The sequence below is a fragment of the Apteryx rowi genome, unplaced genomic scaffold, assembly GCF_003343035.1.
Source record: "Apteryx rowi isolate R43461 unplaced genomic scaffold, aptRow1 scaffold_439, whole genome shotgun sequence".
NCBI classification, from domain to species: Eukaryota; Metazoa; Chordata; class Aves; order Apterygiformes; family Apterygidae; genus Apteryx; species Apteryx rowi.
In genome coordinates, this window is record NW_020450693.1 from 720,948 (window position 1) to 735,793 (window position 14,846).

The 14,846-nt window shown below is 42.8% G+C and overlaps 2 protein-coding genes across 2 annotated transcripts in view; one reads left to right on the plus strand and one right to left on the minus strand.

Annotated features, from left to right (window-relative positions):
- Window positions 1–2,014, minus strand: part of TOMM70 (translocase of outer mitochondrial membrane 70) — a 28,410-nt gene extending 26,396 nt beyond the window's left edge. The window contains exon 1 of the mRNA XM_026076762.1: window positions 1,998–2,014. Coding sequence (XP_025932547.1) covers window positions 1,998–2,014 — 17 coding nt within the window. The remainder of the gene's footprint in view (window positions 1–1,997) is intronic.
- Window positions 2,015–4,307: 2,293 nt separating this feature from the next.
- On the plus strand, window positions 4,308–14,399 carry LNP1 (leukemia NUP98 fusion partner 1). The gene is made up of 3 exons (XM_026076761.1): window positions 4,308–4,457; window positions 11,783–12,028; window positions 14,105–14,399. Exons 1-3 carry the CDS (start codon window positions 4,308–4,310, stop codon window positions 14,306–14,308), a joined length of 600 nt encoding a protein of 199 aa, XP_025932546.1. The 3' UTR covers window positions 14,309–14,399.
- The last annotated feature ends 447 nt before the right edge of the window (window positions 14,400–14,846 follow it).

Genomic DNA, 14,846 nt, shown 5'->3' on the forward strand with positions numbered 1-14,846 from the left:
AGGGAAGCACTTCCGCCCGCCGCGCCCGTCCCGGCCCTGCGCCGCCGCCTGCCGGCAGCCCAGGGCGCCGCCGAGCGGGAGCGGGGCCCCGCGCACGGCGCCGTCCGGGGTGAAGGGCGGGCGGCGCCGCCTGCCGGGCGGGCGGGGTCACTGCGGGAAGCGGCTCCCGGCGGCGCCCCCACCGCCGTTCCCCCACATAACGGCGCCCCCATTATGGGGCACCCCCATATAACGGTGCCCCCGCATGATAATGGTGCTTCCCTATAACAGCGCCCCTGTGTAACGGTGCCCCCACATATGGGTGCCCCCCACTGGGCCCACCAGCCATGGCCCTTCCCACCAAGCACCCCTGGTCACGGGTGGAGGGAGGGCGCTTGCTGCTGCCCGAGGTGCGGATCTGACAAAGGTGCCCCCGGGGCGAGCAAGGCGTTTGGGCCCTCATCCGGGGCCCCCAAGGTGCTGGGTGCTGCTTGGGGCCGGGCTGCTGCCGGGCCACCCCATGGGCACCTGCCCCCCAGGAGCGCGGGCCTGCCAGGCTGTGCCCGGAGGGAGGCCTGGGCACCTGGGAGCTGGTGTATTTTGTCCAAGTACACGTGTTTACCTAGTAACTGATATTGCCTCTCTCTGGAAATACTGGTAACATAAACTAGGCTTAATCTGTTTACAAGATAGTTTAAAATAGGTTGTCTAATACTGTTTTATTCCCTGCAATGTCAAAGGTATGAAGGCATTAATAGGCAATGGATGTCTCCTGTAGGTCATCAGCCTTTCTCCTGTAGATCAGGGTCAATGTCTTCCACAAACAAGTGTTTCTTTTTCACTTTCTCTATGATGATTTCCCTCCTCATAGAGATTTCTACCTTTATGACTTTACTGGTATAACACACAGAATCATTCTGAGTTTAAAGAAATCATTAGCCAGGCCTAAAAATTATTAGCTTATCTTTAGGTCTGGATTAATTTTGTGTAGAAGGTGGTTCTGGACAGCTAATACATAGGCCTGACAGCAAGTTTCTAGGACTCTACTGAAACATTTTGTTAAAAAATAATCCTTGCTTTAGATGCTATTTTTCATTTACTTTGTAGTTACTGATTGAATCTGTGTTCAGAAAAATCATTAAATATACAATACTGGAATTTTATATATATACTATTGTATACATAAACACTGTACATCTGTGTGTGTGTGTATATATATATTATATATATATTTGCTTGTAGATGTTTTAATAGCTATCTAGGTAGTTCCATCTGTAAACAGTGGGAAGAGAAGGAAAAATTATCAACCCACCTATTTATTTTACACTTTTTTGGTGTCTTGGAGCTTTTGCCCAAGAAGGTTGCACATTGGAATTGCCCTTGGTTTGCCATCCACACTCACCTGGCAAGAGTATGTTGCTGACCCTATGGATTCTTCTTTAAAGTGTTCAGGGAAGGAAGAAAAGCACATCAGTTGTTAGAGCTACCTTCTTGTCTGGAAAACTTGGTGGAGGAAGAGAAATGTTTTCACTGAGGAAAGGGGAAAAAAAGTGTCTTTTTCCCTGAAACTCTTACCTCAAATAAGAGAGCAGTGTCAGTAGTGAGGAAGCAGCCTCTGATTGCTTGTCTGACACTCCCAAATGAGAAAAGAGCTGTGGTCACCGAAGCTAAAGGTTGTGGCCTGCTTAGCATACTGCTCTGTAGGGGGGGAAGCTCATCACTGCTGCCTCTGCTTGTTTCTCTGGAGCACTCAGCTGAAGATAAAGACAAATCTTCTCTGATAATTTTTTATGCTCAGCTAACACTAGTAATTTCATACCCAACAAAGAAATTTCCTCACAGGTGGGAAAGAAACGGAATATATGTGAAGACACTAATCGTTGCACTGAAGAAAAAAAGCACTGAAAATAAAAACTACAGTAAGATCGCAAAGCAGACGCCTCAGAACACTAATGATGTCTAGTTAAAATTTGCCAAAGCACATTTGTTCTGCCCTGAGTCCTGATGACACTTATAACCTTGATTTGGCCGCCATCATGACCTCCTAACCTCTGCAGGCTTTGCTAGTTAAACAGCAGCTGCTGATGATTTTGGTTGCTGTTATTTCCATTTCTTACAGAGCACTGGTGAGTTGACCACTCCTGCACTGTGGTGCTGCCTCTTCATGTGATTCTGCCCTATTGGACTCTGAGTCAATGTACTTTGGTGCCTGGTAACAAACAGCTTGAGCCACGTATCCCCTAATGTATGGATTATTACTGTTTACATAAGCATATATTGCCAAAGGTGAGGGACAGTCTCCCTCCCACTTCTCCCTGTCACCTGTCTCAGCACAGCAGAAGCATTCCTCACTTGACATGACAGGCTACAGTTCTGTCTCACATATCAGAAAAGAAGAAACTTGAGCTATACAATACAAGGTACATAGCAGTAGGCTCATAGGTTGCTACTGAGGCAGCCTAATTCCACCCACATGGTGCTTCCTATGAGCTAGCTTAGGCCCTCAGACATACCTGACCTGTACAGAGTGCAAGCCTCAAGGACTTAAGTTGAATCTAGGCTGTCTGAACATGGCCCAGAGTGTTCTTCCCCATCCAGAGAATCAGCCTACAAATCCTTTTTACAGCTTCGGGTATCTTTTTACTGTACTGTTTTGCAGGTATTCTTCTCGCTCCTACCTATCTGTGCCTCTAACAAGAAAGCATCCTGCTGTAGCTTGGTTGTTTCTCCAAGCTCTGATGTGCAAACCTGAGGATTTGCTATCTGTACACCTATGTACTCCAGGTCCTTGTGCACTTCTGGTCTCATCTGCCCCAGATGAGGTGAAATTCCTCCACACAGGCATCCTTGACTTACTGATCCCTTCAACTGCATTATTCAGAATGAAGAGTCCTACATCACAATATGGTATTAGGAAAACTTAGACCTCACACCTACGTCAACGTGAATGAAACTGGTGCTCTGTTAGTACATCTATATTGCTAAATAAAACAGGGACAAGGAGCTAGATTTAATGCTGGGCTACTGATTGTCCATAATAATTATTAGTTAGCGAGTTTCCCGACACAGTTCTGGCCAGTGCCAACTAGCATCACCAAGACAGTGCCTGGCATCCGGAGAATGCCTAGCACACACACCAGGGCCTGTTCCCTGTAGGAAGTTATATCTGGGTCTCTTCCTACTACACAGTCTTCCAACACTGTCCCAGCAGGCTCTGCATCCTCAAAGCACTCCTCCATGTCCTTCTGCCATGCCCCAAGGCATGTAACACATCTCTCCGATTTCATATTATACAAGCAGCACTTTTATGGCTCGCAATAGAGTTCACACATTATATCACACATTTGGAAATACAAAAAAAGACACAAAAATTGTAACTATATATTACAGCCACAGTGCAGCACATACAGCCTAGAGAAGATCCACAGCACAAACACTATGTAGAGTAGATGTGGCTAGTCTAGCCACATGGTCCCCAGTCCCATTTTTTGATTTTTGGGGTGGGTTTTTTTGAATTATAGACATGGCCTATGTGGCCCACATCCAGGGCTTGGTGAGGAGGAATGGAATTAGACTCATCTTTCTTCTGCATGCATTGAAGCAAGGCTAGATCTAGTGTGACCCTGCTACGGCAGATTAAATGAATTTGTGAAAAGCAGCTGATGGGAGCTCATGCCGACTGTCAAAACCTCCAAAAAGAACAAGGAGTTTTCTCAGGAGGCCTGTCTTCCCCCTGGACAGACCATATTTCCTGAATACCGGAAGGAAGAGTACAGACAACAGAAGTTAGAAGGAGGGCAGCATGGGAAGAGGAGGATATTCATTTTTATTTTTTTCCCCCACAAAGTCAGTTAAGCCTCTGTAAGCAGCTGTGCCAATTTCTGACCAATGTCAATATGTCAGTTCTGCTTCTGAAAATCACAAGCCTGCTTTGAGTTAGAGTACACACCTTCCAGGCATGTTACTGTGGGCAGCTCTCCATTGGCATTGACAGCTGGTGCACTTCACAGCAATGAATATGGAGTTGACAATGCACTTTCCTTCCCATCACCCCCCTGCAGCAGTGTCATATTGGACATCTCTGTAATGGAAAGATTAAAAGAAACCTCGCTGAAAGTAGATAAGAAGGAATTGACTTTATGTTTAGCCTGTGCCTAGGGCTCCAATGGGATGGGTTTTGGGGATGGAGTGCAGAGGGAGTGGTTGAAACTGCATCTCTTCTCCCTCTTGTTGACAGACCAGTGTGAGGCTATTGGCTTAGTGGTGGCATTTGACCTTGCCTTTCTGTGTCTGGTTGGGAGACTCCCCCAAGTTTGGAGTGTCTGTACATGGAATATGAAGAGGATGATGATATTTTCTTTGCAAAATGGATGAGCAGTTTCTGGGGCCACAATTTGGTTGATGAGAATGAGAAAGAGGGTAGAGGCCACAAGAAACGTCAGACACGATTCTTTAGTGAAAGGAGAGCCTCCCTTCCGGTAAGAACTGTGTGCAACTTTCTATGTATGCGTGCACGCGTCCATTTTATGCATGGATGTAAGTGCCATCTCCAGGGGTCTGACCCTACAGCCCTATGAGGATGAGTGTTGTACACCTTGCTGAGTAAGTACAGTTCCTGCTGGCAGCAGCAAGTGTCAGAATCAGGCCTCAGACACTGTTAGAATAAAAGGAAACTAGCAAACTCCAAGATAAGGGAAGATGGGACCAGAAACGTAAGGAGAAAGCTGTCATAACTGCAGGAGTCCCAGCTACAGATTATGATGTTGTTGTCTCTGCTAAGCAAGAATTGACAGAGGTCAAAACACTTGAGAAATTTGGCATGCATAAGCATTGTCTTCAATGAGTCTGTTTACATGCGTAAAACTACATAAGGCCTTATGTCTTCATAGGATTTGGACCTAATTCTGCAACTATACCGCCTCCAATAGGCTCCACACTTTATTCCCTGGAATTTAGCTGTTTGCAGGTGTAACTTCTACTTTAAGCCAGAGGATATGGTCCCTTCTAGTTTTAAACATCTGACTCTGAAAATAAGGATGGAACACATAATAAAGCTCATTATACTGGAAGTAAGATCTTCAGGGAGAAGCAAGTTCTCTCTTCTTCTTTTCTTAGACAAACAAAATAGCTGGGAAGAAAGGACAGGTTTCCCGTGCAGAAGCTGTTTTTCAAGACAGCTGACAACTGTCTAACTGATTATCAGAATTAAGTTAAACTGAAAGCAGCTGTTCCCAGACTGCTTTTTGCTTGAAGATTGTTGCTTTTATTTCAGCCCTAAATAAAGGCTGAGGTTCCCCAAACCTGTCTTTAGTTTCTAACAGCATCTTACCAAAGATGTTATGTTTCCTTAGAAAGTATTTTTCACTTACATCCTTAGATCATCATCACTGCAACAAAGCAAATGCTATTACATTGTGGAGAAACAGCTACTGTTTTCCAAACAGTTTTCTGGTTTGAGGTGTTATATTTCACCTTGTCAGTTCTCCACTATATCTGCCATGTTCTAAGCTGTATGATTTTTCTTTTTCAACAAGTATGGCTAAGAAAAACAAAGCATACCAAAACCATCCCCCGTCTATTTGGATTTGAGGACAGATTGGAAAGGTAACCTTCATTAATCAGTTTTGAACTGATCAGCCACATTTTTTTTATTTATTGTTATATTTTACCATGATCACAGATTGCAGGGCAGACCCTGAGCTAGAGCTTTGCTAATGGATTCTATCAGAATGCCTGAAAAGAGACCATTTATTAATGTTTTTTAATTTATTAGTGTTACTATATTTCAATTTTGTCCTTCTGAGAACAATGCATAGGGAATTCCTTGAGACCCCAATACAAACTGAAGCATGAGAATGTACATCAGATCATGTCCTGTTCAGCAAGTTGCTGACCATATCCTCATTTATGTGTGTATGTATGTGTGAGCATACATATACTTTAATTTTAAGCATGTTCTTATATCTAGTTTGTTCAAAAGCTGCTTAAATAATTTGCTAACTATAGCTGCACCCCTGAACCAGCACTCATCCTTGAATTATGTTAGTTTAGAGAGAGATAGAGAGAAGACTGTGATTTTCTTTCTCTAGGGACAATACTATTCAGTCAGTTAAAGTTAACCTGTAAGCTTAATCGTGCCTGCTCTTTACATTAGTGCTCGGGATAAGTTTGTCTTGGTCCAGCAGTATTATACAAGAGAGATATTTCAGCTGCTTTATTTCTCAGTGCCAGAAATTTCCTGGGGGAATGAGAAGGGGAGATTTGTTTGCAGATTTTACTATGAATTTTGATATGAAATATCTCTTATTTGGAAGTCTCTAACTAGCTGGTAGTGAACAGCATTAAAACATGTTGTCTTAAACCAACTCTAGAAATTATACCGACAGGGGCACTAATAATTCCTTAGGAAACATCTCCTTCAGAAAGAGCATCTCCGTGTTCAGAACAACTTGCTTTTGCACCTGGATGTAAGTGCATGTTTTACACAATTATTACACATCCTAACTACTGTGATATTCAAAATACTTATGAATGTTAGTTAAATACCACCTTCAGTTTATCAGACCAGTGCTATGAATCAGGGGGAGGGAGGTACTACTATAACTGAGATCAGACTGCATCTCTTTTGTAAGTTAATACATCTTCAATGGATCACAGTGTACCCCTTCTGCTGTGTCAGCATTGTAAATGAAGATAATGTAACTGTCCTCATTAAAATCAAAACAGCAGGGTCTGACTGACACAGCTGCTGGCAAAAGCGTGCAGATACAATTGTACTGCCAAAACAGCACTCCCAGCACATGCTGTCTCATTTGCCAGGGCTGGTATACAGTATATCAGCAATAGGGCAGTTCAGCCTGCCAGAACTGTGTCTGAACAAAGACCATTTTGGCATTACGTAGCAAAATGCAAGCACCACAGAGCAAAAGGTGTTCTGCATAACTCTGTAAAATGCTTTCAACTCCAGATTGATATGTTGGTCTTCACTGCAGTTTTTCCTGTGCTGTAGTGGTATTCAAGCCACTGCTATCACTCCAAACATGATGGTAAATGGTATCCTGTCATTGTGGAACCTCCCAAAATATGGAAGAACTTTTGTAGAAGAACTCCCTCTGTGGTGCGCTTTACAGAAATTAACAACAATTTTACGTTTTTTTTCAGGATCTTGGTATACCTCACAAAGATTACTAAGAAGCTTCACAAAATGCTCTTGAGTTGCTGTTGTCATTTCCATTTTGCAGGGAGGAACATATAATGATATTCATCCCTCACTGGGTCATTGGCAGGGCAGAGCCTGTAACTGGCCTCAGGAATCCCGGCTCCCAATCTAGGCTAAAATGATTAGTCCAGACTTCTTGACTAAAACCTGTACCTCCACTCCCCCCCAAAAAATTCAGAGTTGCATACGTTGCTGTGGGCCAACATTGAATGTGAAAACTGCCTTTGGAGAACCAAGTCATTTATTTTCAACTCCTTTAGTTAACTCACTGCCCATTGCAAACTTTAGATACAGTGAACTATGATTCTCTTTTTGAAGTGCCTGGCTATGACTTTCCTTGTCACATTCTAGCTAACCTCAGTCAGTTCAGTTCAGGACAGTTTCTTCTCTCCCAAACTCTCTGTTTTGGGAAAATACAGGAGGCAGAGGAGCAGTGCTCAAGTTTTACAGCCCTATAGATGTATCCACCTTCAAGTAGATATTGCTACTCAACAGAAAATCTGGTAAGAAACAGCTAAGGGTGAGAGCAGAAGGAGTGACTGCTATTGTAGTTGCTGACACTTAATCTAAAAAGTAGTTAAAGTGAATGCCAGCCATGATATCAGTTGGAGCCTAGGCCAAAACGTTTTTAAGGAATAAACACTTGGCTGTAAGGTTTTTGGAAGGAAAGAATGGTCTAGGGTGGAATGTGAATTTCAAATGTTCTAAAATATTCCTAAAGTACAGGGGTCACTGTGCAAACTTCAGCAGACAGTGAACACTCATACTGACCCACTGAAGATTAATTTTCTCACTGACAGCTATGTGAGCCCTGAGACCAAGCCCAAAAGATGGAAGCAATTATCATTTTGTCCAACAGAGAAAGAGGAAAATAGGTAATTTATATTGACGTTTATTTCTTGAGGTTTTTGTTTGTACTTTTTTTGCATTGTTTGTTTTAGATAAGCAGTTAGCAAACAATCTGCTACCTATTGTGTAAATAGATACACTAAGGTTGCCTGGCATTTGTTACCTCTTGTTGTATAGGGAGGGATCTATCATTTGTTCTTTCTCCTGCCTTTTCTCCTGCTGTACTTCCTCCCCACTCATCCTCCAGTTTACGAACTACTCAAAGGCAGACCCCAGCAGGCAGCAAAGGAGGGGGGTTTGTAGAGAGTCACCAGCAATAGGCACGAGGCAGCTGCTGGGGCAAGGAGAGGACCAGAAATAGGAGCTGTGCTCAGAGACCTTTGGCCAGGGAAGGCAGCGGTGGTGGGCGGACAACAGAGTGTACAGATACAGAGGGAATTTCCAGCTGCCAGCAGCTCCTGAGACTTTGGGAAGGGAAACAGATTAAAGCAGTCCTCAGCCTGTTCTTTCTTAAAATGGTACCAAGCAATCCATTCAGCACCACGTATATGTATTAAATGTATGTATTAAAACTAAGAAACAGGAAGAAAGCCACATGGATTATATCTAAAGTCAGTGTCAGATCTGCTGCATTATTGGACTTCATTTTATTACTTTCAGTTCTCCAGAGTCAATCTTAAACAAAAGATAAAACAAATAATAAGCCACAAAATGTTCGTGCTCGAGCAGTTGTGTTAAGGCTCCTATTCTCTGTAGGGTTACAGGGCAATGCAGCAACACGCTGACGTGCATGAGTGCAGTTACCAGTCTAGCTACAGTGATATGTATCATGCACAGATACTGTGAGAGGATGTACAGCCACAGTAATACGATTACCTAGATTTGTGTGTGTAGCTTTACCCATAGTCCACTGAGGCAGATGTGCATTTTGGAGGAAGGCCCATTCCTTTCCTGATCTTTGTTGCCACGTCAATGTGTGAACTACAGTCTCTTTGTTAAGTGCTTAACTATAATTCTGTCTGTGAATGGAAATTAAAAAGCTATATCTTAGTAAAATAAAACATTTACAGATATTGCAAAACAGAATTGATAGAATACCATCCTTAGTTTCACCTGTCCTGTTTTTTTGTTCAAACCCTCTAAGAAAAAATAGTGGTGATTTTTAGTGTGAGACAGTTTGGATTTCCAGGAAATAATATATGTTGATGCCATTAAAATGACATGAAAACATTTAGCTTGTTCAGCTTGGCATGGCATATATACTCCTGTCCCTCAAGCATGATGTGATTGCTTTGCTGCTTTTTTTAAACCACAATACAATATGACCTTACAGAAATTACAGCCATATTGATTGGTTTGAAGCAGTACGCTTCAAAGTAAAAAAAGTGTAGCAGAAATCATTACCACTGCTCTCAGAGGCAATCATAATACTGCTTACAGAAGCAAGCTTGTATCTGAAAATGAAATTTAACTAATACACTATGATCTGAAAAGCCTTCAGTATTAGGTGCTTCTGTCAGGTATAAGACTTATTTAAAAGAACCAAGAGATGCAGATGTTTGTGAAAATGGGAAATACAAACTAGTAAATAGCAGGATATATAGACCCAAGAAAAATATATTCTCAGTTGCTGCCAATGGCTGCAGGCAGGAACTAGTAAGGAGGGAGCCAAATCTACCTACATGGAACAGCAGTATTTTGCTGGAAGATGCACAATGCTATCAGATGTAGATTTACTGGTGATCTAGCACCTCTCATTAAGCCTGTCTAACGTGATGTAGTCACAACCATGTGGGTGCACAACCCCACTATTCAGAGAAGGGCTGCACAAATCCTTGCTGTGCTGATACATTTATAATAGCATCTGGACTAGAGTAAAAGCAAAAGTATATGGGAGAATATTTTGGGTCCCTTACAGTCCTAGGGTTGTAGATTCATGTGGCCACTATACCAAGATGGTTTAGCTTCCCACTGCTGCTTGTAAAAATAAATAAATAAATAAATAAATAAATAAATAAATGTTTGCAGTAACAGCACCCCTAATAGCCAGAATATTAATACATTTCAAAAGCCCTGCTGCTGTGAGGAGATTCACAGGTGTGGCACATCAAACCTGCTCAGGCTCCAAGAGCAAGAGCCATTTTGGAGAAAGAAGAGGTTTTGCATTGCCTGAATTGTGTTAGCATGAGGCAGTCATCTGATGTAGGGCCTGAGTAAGTGGCTGCAGGCTGGGAAAGCTAAGACCCCAAAACCTCCAGTGTGGGGACCTGAGGAAAGTGAGCATTGTGGTGGCTCCTGCATAGCTCTACAGCTGTTTTCTAGGATACAGAGGAGAGAAAGGACCAGCGCATGGCCTAGGGTCTAGCCATGCCACCTCTGAAGCAGAAAGTTCAGGCAGCATCAAGTGTCTTCTTCCTTGCTGGCTACAAAACAGTCTCACTGGATGGGAAGGGGAGTATGCTCATCCCGTTTCTTGTCTAATGTACAACCCCGCACTCCGGGGGTAAGGTTTTCTCCAGACTTTTCTTAGAAAGCTTTTCTGGATGTGTGGGATAGCCCTTCAGTTGTGATAAACAATCATAGCTCCCCTGAAGTCAGAAGAGCTACTCAGGGTTACTCAGTAGCTGAAGGCTTAGCGCCAGGCTTATAAAAAGGGTGCATCTATCCAAAACATCTACACAACAGTTGAATGCCTGAAGTGTCCTAATCTGACACCTAGGGATCTCATTTTCAGGTACTAGGACAGATCCTATCTGTCCCTCACAGCTTTCACCATCTGCTGCTCACCAGTGTTCAGCCCCTTTCCGGAGAGGCAGCAAAGGCTGGCAGGGTTTGGGGCACATCTGGCTCTATGTGATGACCCTTTCACTCATCTCTTGCTACAGATCTGTCTACTTCTAAAACCATCATGACTCCACAGTACAGAGCAATTCTGTATCACCTTAATTTCCTTTACAAGCATGAGACACAGCTGATGCAGCTCAATAGCTTTTATTGACATGCCAGGCCTGGGAAAATTGAACCGCACAGAAACTAAACAACTGTTTACTCCCTTCCCAATTTAGCCCTGCAAATGTTACTGTTGGAAGCCTGTTTCCTACCAGTTCTCTGAGGGATGCATCCCTCAGCACCCTGAAAGTGCTCCCTCATCAGTTCAGGACAAAAGTGCCCAAGGTATCAGCATAAAATTCAGAGCCAAACAGTAGAGCATCTTATCTGTATGCAAGCCATGTTGCAAATTAGACATAACTGGGCTAGAAATGGTCCCTGTTGCACTCCAGTGAACTCAGACATCTGATAAGACCTTACCCTACATGGGTCAAACTCAGCATCTGGCTAATCTGGCCACAAAAGGCTGGGTTCTTGCTTTTCGAGAGTCCTGCCTAGAATCAGTCATCATATGGGACGCTTGATTTTTTGAGGTTCTTAAGTGTCCCAGTTCCTTTTAGTGTTAGAGGGCATTAAGAGGAACCAGCATGCTTTATGTTTGAAATGCTTACTTGGTGCCAAAGCTTAGATACTCAAAAACTGGAATAAAAGCAAATTCTGCTGCTGCCTTTGGAAAACAAGCTCTTGGCAGTGTGATTCTCCTACACATGTGAGGAAAGGTACGGGAGTTTGGGCAAGGTCCTTCACTGTGCACCACTGTTCAGAGAGCGCTCTGTAGCAGAGAGAATCTGCCCTGTGTGCTCTACTTGCATATTCAATACTCAACAAAGACATCTTTTGTTGCAGGCCAAGCTTTCCTCCCTCCGTACAAAAAGACTTCATGCTTCTACCAAAGTCTCTTCTTCAGGGCATCTCAAGGGCTGCAAGGGGTTTCGAGAAGACCAAGATGTCAAATGCCACTGCCACAAGAGGGCAAGCAGAACACCTTTAACCGACAGTTCATGCCCAGAGACAAGATCAAACTCCATCCAGGAATTTGCAGAGAGCTTTGAGAAGCAATTGCACTTCAGAAGCAAACGTTCAGTTTCTTTGGTAGGTAGCAATCAATAGAAGCCTTAAGATTAAAAAACAAACAAACAAACCAAAAAAACACAGGCTGAGTTCATCCCTAGTGTAACCCTGTTGCTTTGCTGGAGGCAGAGCAGAAATAAAATTGAATTAGAATTTCTTAAATGATGCAGTCTGTACAGTAGAGCAAACAAGCTTAAAATGGCCATATCATTTAAATGGGCATTCTTGATGTAGCGTTGCCCTCTATACTTATTCCAAAATGCTTATCTCCAAAATGAGACACTGCACTGGCTATGGCAGTAAGATGTTTTTGGAGGCTTCTTCAGCTGTGCCTATAAAATGTGACAATATAAAAACAGTGTTTCTTCACTTTTGCTATGAGACCCAGCTTTCTTTCCCACTGCTGCTGACTGGTTTAACCATATACGGTGTTATAAGTAGGACTGCCAGACATTGTGTCTGACCAGCTTCTCCTTTACTCCTTGGATCTCCGTCCATCTGTTTCTTGATTGTCATGTCACCACACACCTGCAGCAGCAGTAGTTGCTGCAAGTGGCTGAACACATTTTCCCTGGAAGGGCATGCAGCATGGATTCGCTGCCCATTACATCTCTTCTCCCCCCTGTCGTTCTTTCCTGAAGCATGAGCATTTTCTGTATGGTTTGCATCGATGAAGTAGCCAGTAACAAGTTTTTGTCTATCACAATTTAAAATATTTTTATTACTATGATACACTCTACCCGGTGTATCATAAATGGAAGGAAGGGTAATAAACCCTAACTCCTTTCTAAGTATCAGAAGAACACTGCCAAATTCAGTCACCCTGTTGGAAATGCTGCACTTGAATAACACCTAGCATTGTTAGCACCAAACAACCACAGAGGGAAGTATCTTCTCTTTTCAGTTTATCGACTCTGACAGTTTCATACAGAGAAGCAATTTTCAGCTCTCTTTGCAGATTCTCCATGTAGCAACAAGACAGAAAACAATCTCTTTTCAATAGCAGCATCTTTGCATGATCAGTCCCACAATTACAGTCCTTGCATGCCCAGTCCTCTAAGAATATGCAGAGTCACAGTGATGACAATCTTACTAGGCAACTGTCACAATTTTATGTGTGTTCTTTCATCTTCTTTTTACCCTTTAGGAACTACTGAGAATTTATTTCATTTGGACCTTCACATTGCCTCATTTGCCATCCCTCACCAGTAGTTGTCTGGTTTATTTATCATTTCTCAAAAGTGCCCGCAGCTAGAAAGTCTGTGAATGTGTAAGAATTGCATGATAGGTATACTGACTATAATGTACTACATATGATTTTGGTTCCAGGTAAAAACATGGATTCTGGCACCCTTCTGTGATCCCCAGTGAGGTGTGCTGGGCTATATTTTAATTTATCTTTCAAGTAGACCAAATTGCTGCCATTCCCTCAATTACCACTGAAGCTTGTGAGGTGTGAAGGACTTCAGGACCTCGAAGAACTGAACAATAGCCATTAGAGATCCCAAAGGGAGTTTGGGAGTGGGCTTAAACCTGGACCTCTAAATTAGGTGTTGAAAATTCCCTACTTTTATGTTCAGACTTCAGCGGGTGTAGTTCAAACCACCCTTTATATGACTGCATAGGTTAAAAAAAGCGGGGTAGGAAGATAATTCCATCTCATCTCTTTCCTTGTACATTGCTTAAGTGGCTTTGAGGACACTTAAACACCTGCTTTCAGCGAGGTCTTTGCAGCCAGCACTGAACAGCCTTCAGGCACATGAAGATGGATCATGTGAAAGGATAGAAATATGGAGTTTGGGCTGAAATTTCAGACCCCCCCTCCTTCTTCCCCTCCTGTCTCCCCTCCCCCTCAAGCCTTCCAGGTGCATGATCCCACCTACCACACATCCAGTATAATCAAAAGCATGTTATCCCTTGCTGAGCTTTAGGGTGACTGGCTGGGGCCTTGAATTTGAGCCCGTCATGTTAAAGATGATCTGGCAGAGGTAGGTGACTGGAATATTTTAATATACATTATTATGGAAATAAAATTATGAAATTTTGTTCATGTGGGAGTCACTTTTAATTCCCTGTTATTTTTCTCCTGCCTTTCAGCAACCTGAAGGCATGAAGGAGAGAAGTGAAAGAGAGAGATTGCTTTCACCAAAGAGCAGTTCTCACAAGAAAATGAGAGGGAAATCAGAGCCAAGGAGAGAGCAGAAAGAAGATGAAGGTCCAGAACTTGCACTTGCAAATCACAACGAACAGTTTCCATCACAAGCAAGCATTGAAAAAGGATATTTTTGTGCAGGCAGCTAGAATGTGTTGGGATAATGAATGTTAATACTCTCACTGAAGAGCAGAGTGAGCATTCTTGTTTTGTTTTGACTAGAAGAAGCCTATTAGCTAGAAAAAACCCTACACTGTAAAATAAAATTAAAATTCAGCCACATCATTGACACCATGTTACTACCTTCCTGTTTTTATTTTTGCCACTAGAATGTGATCCTTGTCATAGAGGTGGGTGTCTGGAGCAAGATCCAGGTTAGCACTAAATCACCTTAAGAGGATTTCAGGCAAGTTTAACATTTCAGCAGGACAATAGTGGATGTGTTCATTTAAGAGGAGAACATGTATGTACCACAGAGCTGTGCAACTTTAACCTCACTGCGATGCCTACCAAATGACTTAGCCTCTTTTGTGGCCTTCCCCCTCTACAGTTACTACTTTATAACCCTGAGTCATAGCTCTACATCTCTAGTTTTGCCTCATCAAAATCTGAGCTTTACTCAAATCTGTCCAGTAAAAACAAACAGATTTGCTGTCTCTCACACTTTATACTTTCTTTAAGGGGTTT